Below are 12,204 nucleotides of genomic sequence, written 5' to 3'. Positions count from 1 at the left end.
TGACAACTGAGTTTTTTTTGTGTTTGTTTAAAACTTTACTGTAACTTATCGTAGAAGTTTTTAAAAAAATTTTTGAAATATGTTTTTTTTTTTGAATATTTTAAAGTATATAATTTAAAAACTTTGAAAATTTTTTTGAGGTTACTATAACTAAAATTTTTTAAAAAACCTGTAGCAGAGAAACTTGTCTTCCAAACGGGGCGGCCTAACTAAGACCTTAAGACACATTTTCCCGTTTTATGAAAAATCCAAAATCTGCTGCTCGAAAAACGTGGAAGCGTGGACTTTCTAGAACCCTTGCGCAGAAGGTTATAACCATCCTGGAGATTATGTCCAAGTTGACATTTATGTCCAGTGACGGGGCTACATAATCTGGCCAAATAAAAAAGTTCCATGTAATTTTAATGTACCCTGTGCTCATGTTTCTTGTTACTGCATTACAGAGTCTTTAACAGGTGGAAGATTGTGACTTTACGGTTAAAACGCTTAATGACCTGCATATTTCTCCGATTTTTATTTTTCCCTCTCTCGGTGTTTAATGGATTTTTTTTTTGGAGTGTTTTTCAAAAACTAGTTTTTCAAATACAATAAAAGTTACAATAAAGTACTCTAAAAGATAATCTAAAAATTAGTTTAAATTTTTTTAAAATTTTACCAAATATCTCATAATAAAGTGCCAATAAAAAAATTTCAAAATATTTTCTAAAAATATTTCAAAATATAATCTAAAAACTCTGCTATAACATAGTTTTTCAAAAACATCCCAAAAAACAGCTAATCCAAACGGAGCCATTGTCTGGTACACTCAAAATTGCAACATAAATGCATTCGCTTACACATATCACTATCTTTTTTATAAATTATATACTATCTTCTTAACTTAATTTTATGCTCAGAAAAATCAACACCAGTGCCCCTTTTATTGATTATTCAGCATGATTAACGAATGTTCATTTGAGTTTATTCACAATAGTTTCATTAACTTTGAAACCCATTCCTAACCTTGATTCCTCTAACCAAACGACCCCTAAATAGCTCGCCCAAACTTAAAGTTAACACTGTTACGTGTTCGCGGCTGGGCTACTTGCCTTGACTGAATCCATTTTTCAGCCCATTGGGTCAATCATTTTTTGGTTTGTATATTGTGGTGAAATTTTGGTTGCTATGATAAACAATTTTTCAATTAAACTTTCTTGCACTAACGTTTAGAAATGTTTACATATTACAAAAGGAAAAATTACTTTCTAAAGAATATTAATAATAGTTATAATTCACTTTTCTTTCCTTGACTTTCTCTTGAGGCTTTGATAGGTGCAAGTAGATGATAATGACAATTTCAATCTTATTGTACGAACAAGAAGATATGCTATCAAAAGACTTGGAAAATGTAATACAATATCCTATTATATATGCTAATTATATGGTATCAAGGAAGAAAAGGAAAAAAAAGCAATTGATTTTTTTTTTTTGGGCAAAAAAATAAAAGTTTATGAGAGAAGCCTTACTTCATTTCGAGGCCATGCATGCCAGGCGCACTAAGTTGTGCATCTCATAAGACTATCAATGGTGTCATATTAATCAAAACTCGACCCGTTTCTGGAAAAAATACTTACTATACCTTATGTTTAATGGAGCAAAGTTGGACCTAAATTTTTTAGATTCAAATTAAATGTGGATCGAGTTTGAATTTTAATATATTAGGACTCAATTAAAGACAGGCTCGTGTACGTGTATAATTATATATAATTACATATATTATAACATGAAATATTAATAATTGATAAATACTAAACATATATTATATATAATTATGTATTTAATTATAAACTTGGGATAAACCTGAATCTCATATTAAAGTATAAGTTGAGTATGAACCTTCTAATATGGGCCTAAACCTGAAATTTTGAAAATTCGAAAACTGTTTTGGATTGTGAGGTTTTTTTTGAAAAACTAGTTATAATACCACATCTTAAAAACACCCTAATAGTACCTCAAAAACACTCTAAATACGTCTCAAATACACCTGATGAACACACAAAATGAAAAAAAAAAAAAAAAAGAATTTACTACCTCTTTTTTCTTCCAACTTTCGCCCATCACGCGCCACCATCACCCGTCCTCCCTCTCACTCTATTCTTCCCCTCTTTCCTTTCCCCTGTTCTTTCCCCCCGTCGGTCATTCCTCTTTATTCCTCTTCCCTTCCCTTATTTTCCCCTGCACCCCCATCCTCTCCCTACTATTGTATTTGGTTGCAACCAGATCTTTCTCTCTGTTCTTCTACTATTCTTTCTTCGCGCTACCATGACTAGGGATGGGCACGGGTCGGGTACCCGTCCCGAACGGCAATTGGCTGACCCGACCCTAACATATCGGGTCACTAATTTTTTGACCATAATCCACTCCGATCTTCCTCGGGTACCCGATCCTCGGATATCCGAAAAATAGGGGCGGGTCATAGGGTACCCGCCCCTATTTAAAGAATGCAAATTCTGCAAACTCATAAGACATAAGATGAACCTACTGGACGATAGCATCATTCAAAAAAAAAAAGGCAATAGCAATAGAGTATCATTCAAACTAGACAAAGACAGCATATTCAAATCTCAAAAATGATCAGTAGCAGTAGTTCCACACCAAATCATAAAGTTAGAAATATCTACTCTGATACATAACTTCCAAAAAGGGCATATAAATGAGAAAAATGTACACTATATAGACATTCTCAAATCCAGTAAACATGGCATAATGCATTGACTAGGCAATAGGCATAAATCGAGAAGCTGTCTTCATTTTCCTCCCCTAGCCATGCCATGACAGTTAGTTTCAACAACCTCAATCTTCTACAACACATGAAGGAGCACAATCTTCAAGAATCATCAATCTTCAATATTAATAATAGAATGCTCCACTGTCAAACCTGAAAAAAAAAATTTCCAAAAATAAAAGCAACCAAGAAACATATGAGCACAAGTTGAAACTCAAATGAATAAGAAAATTTTCAATGCAATGATAACAAGATATGAAAAGTATTACCCGATTCCATTTCTTCAAGTTCAGTTATACTTTCTTCCAAATCAAATTATCGAGAAGCTGTAACAACTACATAATGCTCCGAAACCCAAGACCTACTGCTCTTGGTAGACACTTTTGTCTCGGATGTTGGAGGAGGTGGTACTTGACATGTCTCAGTTTCAGAGGCTCTAGCAACAATAGTTGGATCCATTGATGATGAATGATCAACATTTGGACTTGCAGCTGTAGTAGCTGTATTATCCCATGTACTTGACATCTGAAAAATTCAAAAAACAAATCAAATGAAAATCCCACTTCTCTACCATATGCGCAGCTAATACATAACTCAGAAACTCCCATAAAACCATGTCTAGATTCATCAAATACATAAAACTAGGAGGCATAGACGCGCTTCGCGCGATGGAAATATAAAATGCCCAGCCCAGTTTTGCATAAAGCAAAAAGCAAAATATATGAAGTAATAAAAATAATAATTTATGCAGAAAAAGTATACTGATTATTAGTAAAATTCAAAAGGGATGGATCATGAAACATGTAGTCTATGGAATTAAACCTGTTCAATAATTTGTTTTGGATGTGGAAACCATTTACAGAAGAAATCGCAAAAAAAGATAGATACCATAGCAAATGATATAAACCAGAATCTACCTTATTTAGCATTTTTTTTAAATTAAGAATTAAAATGTATCAACAAAAGACAAAGAAATAAAAAATATCGCTTTTCATTTTAATTAATATGCTTAATTAATATGCCTAGACGAAGCGAAAGTATTACAAAACAAAGACACATTTGTTTTCTATTTCCTCTTTGAACCAATTTATCTTTTTATCCACATTTTAAGCTCTTCATTTGTATATATTAATTTGAAACTTCAGATTACCAAGTTACAATTTTACCAAGAATTTGATAGTAGTTGCAAGACAACAGAGACAAAATTTAGATTAGCCGAGTTATCCTAGTAAACGAAATATGGTTCTGATTTTTAATTAATAATACGCTCAAAGAAAGCAAAATTATTACAAAACAAAAAAAGCACACTAATTTCCTCTTTTCTTTTCAAGGTAATCTCAGCTTTCCATGCTTTTCTCATTGCCGTGCATTACCATCAACAATGCATGGAGATAAGAAATTAGAAATCGATTAAGAGTTCTAAGAACATGTGCCCTTTATTTCTATACATGAATAAAAAATGAATTGATTTTTAGTTCTCTTAGTCCTGTTTAGAAGATAAGTGTCCATTTGAAAACCAAGGCTCGGTAGTTACACATCTATTGTTGTAACTGTTCTTTTGGCATTAACCAAGGAGCTCTACCACTTTCTGAGTCGCCATAATGCTCACTTGGAGACTCCTGAACTGAGAAGTCCTCATCTTCCAAAAGGATTGAAGAATATTTGTTATGCAGGGGCTTACACAAGCCAAAGCCGGAAAGCGTCAGATGACCATTTTTATCAAATATTAGGTTGTTTCGTTTTATATCCCCAAACGAATTAGTGTTTCAAGTAAATATCAAATTGCAGACGTGTATTATGCACAGAAATCTAAATAAGACCAAAAATAAGTTCATTTTCAAGCATGTCTCAACTACGTTAAGATATTCAACACAAATCCGTAACTCCATAGTTTAAATATGAGCATCAAAATATTTTCAACTCATTGTAGCATCAATAATACCTTTGTAATACCAAATTAAGCAAAAAGTAGAAAAGGACTTCAATTATGGTGAAGCTACTGGGCATGATACATCAAGTCATGCTATAAAACTCACAAGTAATTAAGAAAAATTCCACTTAATTTGGACGCCATCAGACCTTAAACAGTTAACATATAGACAGTTTGGCACTTGAATTCTGAGGAAAGGGCACTACCTATGCAGTCCAAGTATTTGTTTCAAAATTGATTTGAGGAATAGTCATGTGTACCCACATATTCAAAAAGAGACGCTACACTCTCCAATACACAAGGTAGTATGAAATTGGAGAGAAGGAATACTCTCCAATACACAAGGTAGTTCACTGCAATCACATGTATTGGTACCTATGTACATAATTATGTTAATGAATCGAATGTATAACAAGAATACTTTCAGCAATGTAGAATCTGGCAACATCTTCAGAAAGAATATCCTCTCTCATCAGCAAGGTCATGATGTCCACACCAGCTAAATATTCCATGATAAGGTACAAAAAATTTGAATCTTGGAAAGAATAAAAAAGTTTCACTATACACTGACTGTCAACCTCTACAAGCAAATTCCTCTCAAAGCGAACATGCTCAACCTGGAATGGAGTGAAAAAATTAGCAAGGACACAGGTACTCATGCTTGGTATACATTTTTAGAATATGGAAGTCAAGAATTTTATCATCTTTTTCCCTTCTTCCATGCATATAGCTATTGCATTCAGAATTTTCATTTGGCCAATCAAATACATAAATTTTCCCTATTACTATATCAATTTTGTAACTACTATTCTCTTCTTATAACCTTGGCTTTTGCATTTATGTTTGGATAATTTTCTTTCACAATTAAGAGTCATGAACGTGGCTCTTAAAATCTTAATAACTCCTAATATTAACCCAACTGCAATTATGAGGTAGATACCATAAAATCTAGAAGGAAAACAACCAAATATGTTTACTGTGTTTTAAATTAGCAAGGTCTCACCTGTCCCTGCCTGAGCATATCTGATTTCCTTAATTTCTTCAAGGCAAATATTTCTCCTATATTTTCAGTACGACACGATCTAACCTGCATACCAACAAGCATGCTTGAACTTTTAGTATCAAAGCAATGTATAAACAAGTGATCCATTGAAATGTAGAGAGAGAGAGAGAGAGAGAGAGAGAGAGAGAAAGAGAGAGAGAGAGAGAGAGACCCTGTAATAGTCAACATCTGCATCAATTTCTTCTAGTTGGAATGACATTGCTCAACAAGATAACTATAACTTCATCTTTTACAGGCTACAGAGAAGTAAATGTGAGGAAATTTTTAGAAAATTTTGGAACCATGAACAGAATCAAGAGTTTCTACCGAGCAATCACTTGGATTGACAACTTGAAGCATGTCAGCTAAGAGATCCAGAACATCGCACATAGACTCTATGCTTGACAAACTATAACCACAAAAATAATCCAAAGTCAAACTATAAGCTAACCAAAAAAGATAAAGTAAAACGTATCAGATATAGAACACAAGATTTAGGAATATTGTGTAAAAATTTCAAAGGTAATATTAACCTTAAATTTTCCATTTCTGCAGCCATGGCTGCATCAAGCCTAGTAGAGGAATTACTTGGCATTCCATAACCAGGCTGTTGATGTCATGGTGTTGGATGCATCATAGGCAGTGTAAATATAGGAGCAGTATCTAATGAACACTTGGGAAAGCCCACACTCGAACACTAATACATGCAGAATCACAGATAACATGTAATAATCAACGTGGCTGCAAAGTGGCTTATGCCAAGTTAGGCAATAAACAGCATTCATAGAACATTATGCAATTAATGTGGTATTGCTGAAAAGAAGTCATTTGTCAGCTTCATTAGAGTGCCTTCAAGGCCTGCTATAGTCTACAATGTAACATCATGCTTACATTGTTTTCTCATTTTTATTTTTTTTAATTGTTCTTTATACATAAACTATACAACTTGCTCTTTCTTAATTTAATAAATTGTTATCCCACAAATCCAGTTTATCTTTAATAAATTCTATTATTTTTTGAGTTGAGGGTGTATTAGAAAAAATTCTGAAGGAAATATGACAAAACTGAAGCAACACAATTCAGCATATAAAATAGCTATCACCAAAATAAAATTCAGATAATAAAAGCATTCAAAGGCTAATGGAATCAAGCAATAATAGAAGCTTTATAAACCAACATATAAGCCCATAGATTCCTAAGCAAACAGTCAGCTGTAATGCAAAATTTGACTTACCCTTAAGTCCTCATACCCCCAGTAATACTGGGAATATTTTCCTCCAGGGCCACTTGCCAAGAGTCAAACAACAATAGTATTTTATCTCTAACATGCATATCAGTCTGCAAAAAGAGTTGAAACAACTCCATTGGACTGAATCCTAAGTGACAACTTAAGCATGCATCCATCCAAAAAGCAAATAAAACTTGAGATACTTTACAGGTAGGGAAAGGAAGGTCCAAAAAAGAACTAAGATTTAAAAAAAGAGAAGAAAATGAAACAAAACCAACCTCAATTAAATGACTTCTGAGGGCTTCAGGTTTCGTGGGTCATATCTTTGTTAATCCTGAAAATAGGTCACGTTAAGCATTTTGAAGGCGCATACTTAAAGAGTACATAAACTTCCATAGTCTTAGTAGTGCAATTGCACAGCATTATTAAAAAGACTTTCTAACTACCCAGCATTCAACTATTTGAATGTGATCACTATTAGAGACAACAAACTTGCAATTTGTACATACTCTATGGCTCATGCCACAGGCAATGCTGTTTTCATCATTGATAGATCATATACGGACCCATGAAAGATTCTAAGTTGTAATTTAACAGGAGCACCCTAATGAAGACACCCTACTTTCTTATTCAAATATGCAATATCACGAGCAGAGGATATCGACTCAAACAAAATCTTCTTACAATGAACTCACAGGCATGCGAATAACAGAAATCCAATTGAAGCCAAAATATTAGCACGTTGTGTCATACTTTCAGAAATGGCTAGTACAGCCCCAATAAAATTAAAAAAAAAACCACACATGCAGAGTTATAACGTAAGGGAAACTAAAATGTTTATCAACACTCAGACTCATAGTCCCTTGCAAACGAAGAAGAGGAATAAACTTGAAGCAAAAGGGGTGGAAAAGAAACACCAAACCACCAGTTTTTCAAAAAAATCCTCTGAATAAGCAAAAAATACAACCAGCCAAGGGGGAAAATCACTAAATCACCAGTTCTTCATACCCTAGAATTTGAAGATATTTTGAAACACCAAACCAAAACATCACAAAAAAACAAAGGCATATTTAGATGCAGAGAAACAAGAAGAGAAGAGAAAAGAAAAATCCCTTGAAAAGTAAAAAAAAATACAACCAGCCAAGATACCAAAAAACCACTAAATGACCAGCTATTAAGCCCTAGAATTTCAAGATACAACATCACAAAAAAGCAAAGACGTCTTCGCATATAGACAGTGAAATAAAAAAAGAATAAAAAAAGCCAATAATATCGAAATACTGCTTGATATTGATATTTCACCTGCAAAAACAAAAAAAAAAGAGGAGCAAAAATTTAAAAATAAAAATGAAGGCGAGTGAGTGGAGATCCTGGGAAGGGCAACGATGAACCTGAAATTGAGAGAGGCGGAGGAGGAATCTCAGGGCTGGTGGGAGAAGGGAAACTTGTGATGGTGGGTGTAGGACGAGTTGATAGAGGACAGGGAGACGATATAGTGGCAGAGGAAGAGAGAACGAAGAGAGTATGAGGAGATGAAGGGCGAGGGGGCGGAGATCTAGGGAGGAAGGGCAAATGCCGATGACGGCGAGGATCTTGCGGTGGGATTCGAAGTCCTAGAATCCCAGGGCTGATGGGAGAAGGAGAACTTGTGATGTTAGGTGTAGAAGGAGCTTATAGAGGTGAGGGAGACAATGTGGTTTGGTGTAGAATGAGCTTTGTACCAGAAGTCCTAGAATTGGCAGAACGGAATACCACACCGCAACAAAGCTTTGTACCAGTTTGGAGAGCACGCGGATAAGTGACAGAGCAACATATTGTTGTGGAAAGAAGAGAAAGAGAAAAGAGGAAAAAGAATGACAGAAGAAAGAGAGAGAGAGCAGCTGCAAAGAGAAGCAGCGGGAAGAGAGAATGCAGCAGTAGCACATGGGATACTGGCAGCGAGGCCAGGTGGGAAGCTAACGCGCAAGGCGCGAAGGACTGAATGCTTCTAATCCACGTGCCGGGCACGTGAGAGGACGACGAAAGTTTTGGCTGAATTCTGTTGGGACGTTATCTACTTATGTTGATAAAGGGTCATACATAGAAACAAAAATTTCAGTACTGAATAAAGCAACAACCATGTCAGTTTTACTTGATACTCAATCATATATTTCTTACCAGCAAAATAAAAGCATTGGAAAAAATTCTAGGTGAAAAACAGCACTTTAAAAAGTGTCTTAAGTATGTGACTAGTATCTTTCTCACTCATAATAATTTTCCATTTCTGTTGGATGGTGCAACTCCTCTTGTTTCCTTCATCATGATGGAGTTTTACTAATTAAGCAAGGTGATTGGCTATATGATATATAGAAGGAGAAGGCCAGACCAAGAGTACAAGTATGGTTTTTTACCTTCATTCTTTGTTTTTTTCACCTTCTATGAATTGTTGTCCTCCTTGACAATCCAATATCAGAATATAATGAGTATGTATCAACACTTGCAAAACATAGAAAAAGCAACTAGAAATTCAAAGTTTAGCATGATAACAGAAATAAACTTGCGTGTAAACAACCCTAAATGCTCCTTGATTGTCATACATTGAATACAATTATTAACCACCACAAGTCTTAGGTTGCTTCACCAATAAAAATTCAGTTTCAATCAATGGCTAAAATTTCAATGGTTACGACAATGAATCATATCTATTGCAAAGCAATGGAACTTATTTAGTTTTTATAACTGTAAGTAAATTTCAATGCCAAAATTGTTAACATATCATTTTCAAACATCTTCAAGTGGAGCTTGCAGTTTCAAACATCCTGCATCAATAGAAAATTTACTGTACTAAAAAAAGTTTTCCAACTATGCAAAATTTACGTCTAGATTATATGACTGATGACAAAGGGGAGAAGCCAATATTTGATTAATTTAAGAGAAGAAATTTCTGAACCATTTCTAAAATATTCATTCTTACAAATTGAGGTCGAGTCCAGAAATGAACTTGTATGAGCCAAATTGACAAGTTGAGAACTTTTGAACCACTTGAAGTATTCCATTGAGAAACCCATATCACAGCTCAACCATAAAAATTCAAAATTTACCAAAATATTAGAGCTCCTGAAGAACGAGCAAGAAGAAATCAGCCCAATTCCCCAGTAAAAAATAGTTTTCTGTTAAACCTGCCCAACTCAAACAACATCATTATCCCGTAAAAGTTCAAAAAAGTACAACCCAGTTTCGATTTGGACGAAAGATCAGAATTCATGTAGCCAATTCGACAAATGCGTAGATGCAGAATAGTTTTGCAGAAAGACTTGAACTTCAAAAAAAAGAGTTATTGAAACACCTTGATAGCTAAACCACCCGGCTTCGGCGTCGGTGGCGTCAGGCGACCTTTTGGCAGCGTCCCTTTACTCTAAGGTAGAAAAGGACAACAACGGAGAAACAGGGCTGAAGAGAAAGGGATTCGAGTAAGGCAGTTTGAGGAGTTTTAACAGTAGTCGGTGTTTTGGACCTAGGTTTGAGTGACAAGGGCATCGGCCACTGAAGACTGAAGAAGTGAAGAGTATCGGCTGAAGCTGAGGCTGAACTCTGAATGGATGACCAACGGATTGATCTAGGTTAGGAACTTAGGGTTAATAACTTAAAAAATTATAAAATTGCTCCTATATTTTTTAATATTTATATATTATACCCCCGGGTCAGGTACCGTGGGTTTTTGCTTTTACGATCCGTACCCGTATCCGAATATTTCGGGTACCCGACCCTATCTGATCCGCTAAAAGAAATAGGATCGGATATCCTATTTTTCGGTGCGGGTCGAGTCGGATCTCTCGGGTTTTCGGGTCGACGGGTATTTTTGCCCACCCCTAACCATGACAATATTTGGTTGCTACCGTAGACAGGAAATAAAGAGAAGAGGAAAAGAGAGGGACAGTGCGACTAATGTAAGGGGTAATAGGTGGCTGTGACAGGTGAGGATTTTAAAATTTAGATGAAGGGATAATAGGTGGTTGTGATAGGTGAGAATTAAAAATTTTAAAAATACACTAATAAAATTTTTAATTTTAAAAATGTCCTCAAAATACCTAATACACAATCTCATATTTACTTTGTGAGTCTAATTTAGGCTTACAAAAACTTTTCTTATGAACCCCCCATTGACAGTCCTACATCTTACACATGATCTGTTAATAAATAAATTATATATATACACACACATACTTCGTGAAGTATTGAAACCTAAGTTGGATTGTTGCAACTTTATACATTTTGAGGGCTAAATCGGTAAAAATGCTTTACAAAGGTCTCATGTGATTGTTGCTACACTTGATTAATTTGGAGGCTATTTTAGTTTTTTGAAAGGGAAAATCGTTCAAAACGTCTCTCATATTTTACAAAATGATTTTTTTTTGTTCCTCACATTTAAAAATGTAATTTTACTTTCCTTACAAATTTATATTAATCAAATTTGGTCCATACCTAGGTTTTCGATTAATTTTTTGTTGGAATGTACCACGTGTCTTACACGTGATCATTTTTTAAGGACAAATTTGTCAAATCAAATTTTACATAATTTGATTTATAGTCCTTCGCATTTTACAAAGTGAATTTTTTCGTCCCTTACATTTTATAAATTGAATTTTTTATCCTTCACATTTTTTAAAATGAATTTTTTCATCCTTCATTGATCATGTGTACGAATAATTTTTTTTAAACCCATGTATATATCTATTTGATTTCACCTGAGTAGTACGAATAGCATGTAATATATCTCTATTTGATTTCTCTATTTAATTTTGTCTGACGAATCAAATAGAGATATAGATATATTAGAGAAATCAAATAGAGATATATTACATGCTATTTGTACTGTTCAAATGAAATCAAATAGATATCTATACGTGTTTAAAAAAATTGTTAGTTTTTCACTCATATTCATTTCGTTTTACTCAAAAATTGAAAACAAAGAAAATATTTAATCTTAAACATTATCGAATGTTTATATCAAATTAAATTTGGACAAAAAAAATAAATAAAGGGAAAGTATGACAAAAAGAAGTAAGTGATTGGCACTTTCAAATTTTAACATAATCACAAGACAAGTAATTCAACAGTTGGTCTTAAAAGTAGCAAGTAGAAATTTCAGATTTAAATTGCAATTTGTTAGCACGACTATAGAATTCAAGTTAGGATCCACTAATTAGATAGTCTTATTATACATCTTAATAAACAAATTATTATCACAAAGGAAACACCAC

The 12,204-nt window shown here is 34.0% G+C and overlaps 1 protein-coding gene and 1 long non-coding RNA gene across 15 annotated transcripts; both read right to left on the bottom strand.

Annotated features, from left to right (window-relative positions):
- Positions 1 to 2,673: 2,673 nt before the first annotated feature.
- On the bottom strand, positions 2,674 to 3,592 carry LOC140010944 (uncharacterized). The gene is made up of 2 exons (XR_011818146.1): positions 3,034 to 3,592; positions 2,674 to 2,917 (listed from the first exon to the last, which is right to left on the bottom strand). It is a non-coding gene; the product is annotated as an uncharacterized lncRNA (long non-coding RNA).
- Positions 3,593 to 4,997: 1,405 nt separating this feature from the next.
- On the bottom strand, positions 4,998 to 10,569 carry LOC113697196 (uncharacterized). Of its 14 annotated transcripts, XM_072059435.1 has the most exons (9): positions 10,290 to 10,569; positions 9,355 to 9,397; positions 7,243 to 7,298; positions 6,971 to 7,074; positions 6,270 to 6,433; positions 6,064 to 6,145; positions 5,909 to 5,993; positions 5,698 to 5,781; positions 4,998 to 5,311 (listed from the first exon to the last, which is right to left on the bottom strand). In XM_072059435.1, the coding sequence occupies exons 7-9, from the start codon at positions 5,954 to 5,956 to the stop codon at positions 5,087 to 5,089; spliced, it is 357 nt and encodes a 118-aa protein (XP_071915536.1). In that variant the 5' UTR covers positions 5,957 to 5,993; positions 6,064 to 6,145; positions 6,270 to 6,433; positions 6,971 to 7,074; positions 7,243 to 7,298; positions 9,355 to 9,397; positions 10,290 to 10,569; the 3' UTR covers positions 4,998 to 5,086. The 14 variants fall into 14 exon arrangements, with proteins under 14 accessions (XP_071915536.1, XP_071915527.1, XP_071915535.1 ...); XM_072059426.1 differs by having other exon boundaries at positions 5,909 to 6,145; XM_072059434.1 differs by lacking the exon at positions 6,270 to 6,433.
- Positions 10,570 to 12,204: the final 1,635 nt, after the last annotated feature.

Source organism: Coffea arabica, chromosome 7e (genome assembly GCF_036785885.1).
Source record: "Coffea arabica cultivar ET-39 chromosome 7e, Coffea Arabica ET-39 HiFi, whole genome shotgun sequence".
NCBI classification, from domain to species: Eukaryota; Viridiplantae; Streptophyta; class Magnoliopsida; order Gentianales; family Rubiaceae; genus Coffea; species Coffea arabica.
Note: the sequence above shows the minus strand (reverse complement) of the source record. Positions and strands in the feature narration are given on the sequence as shown.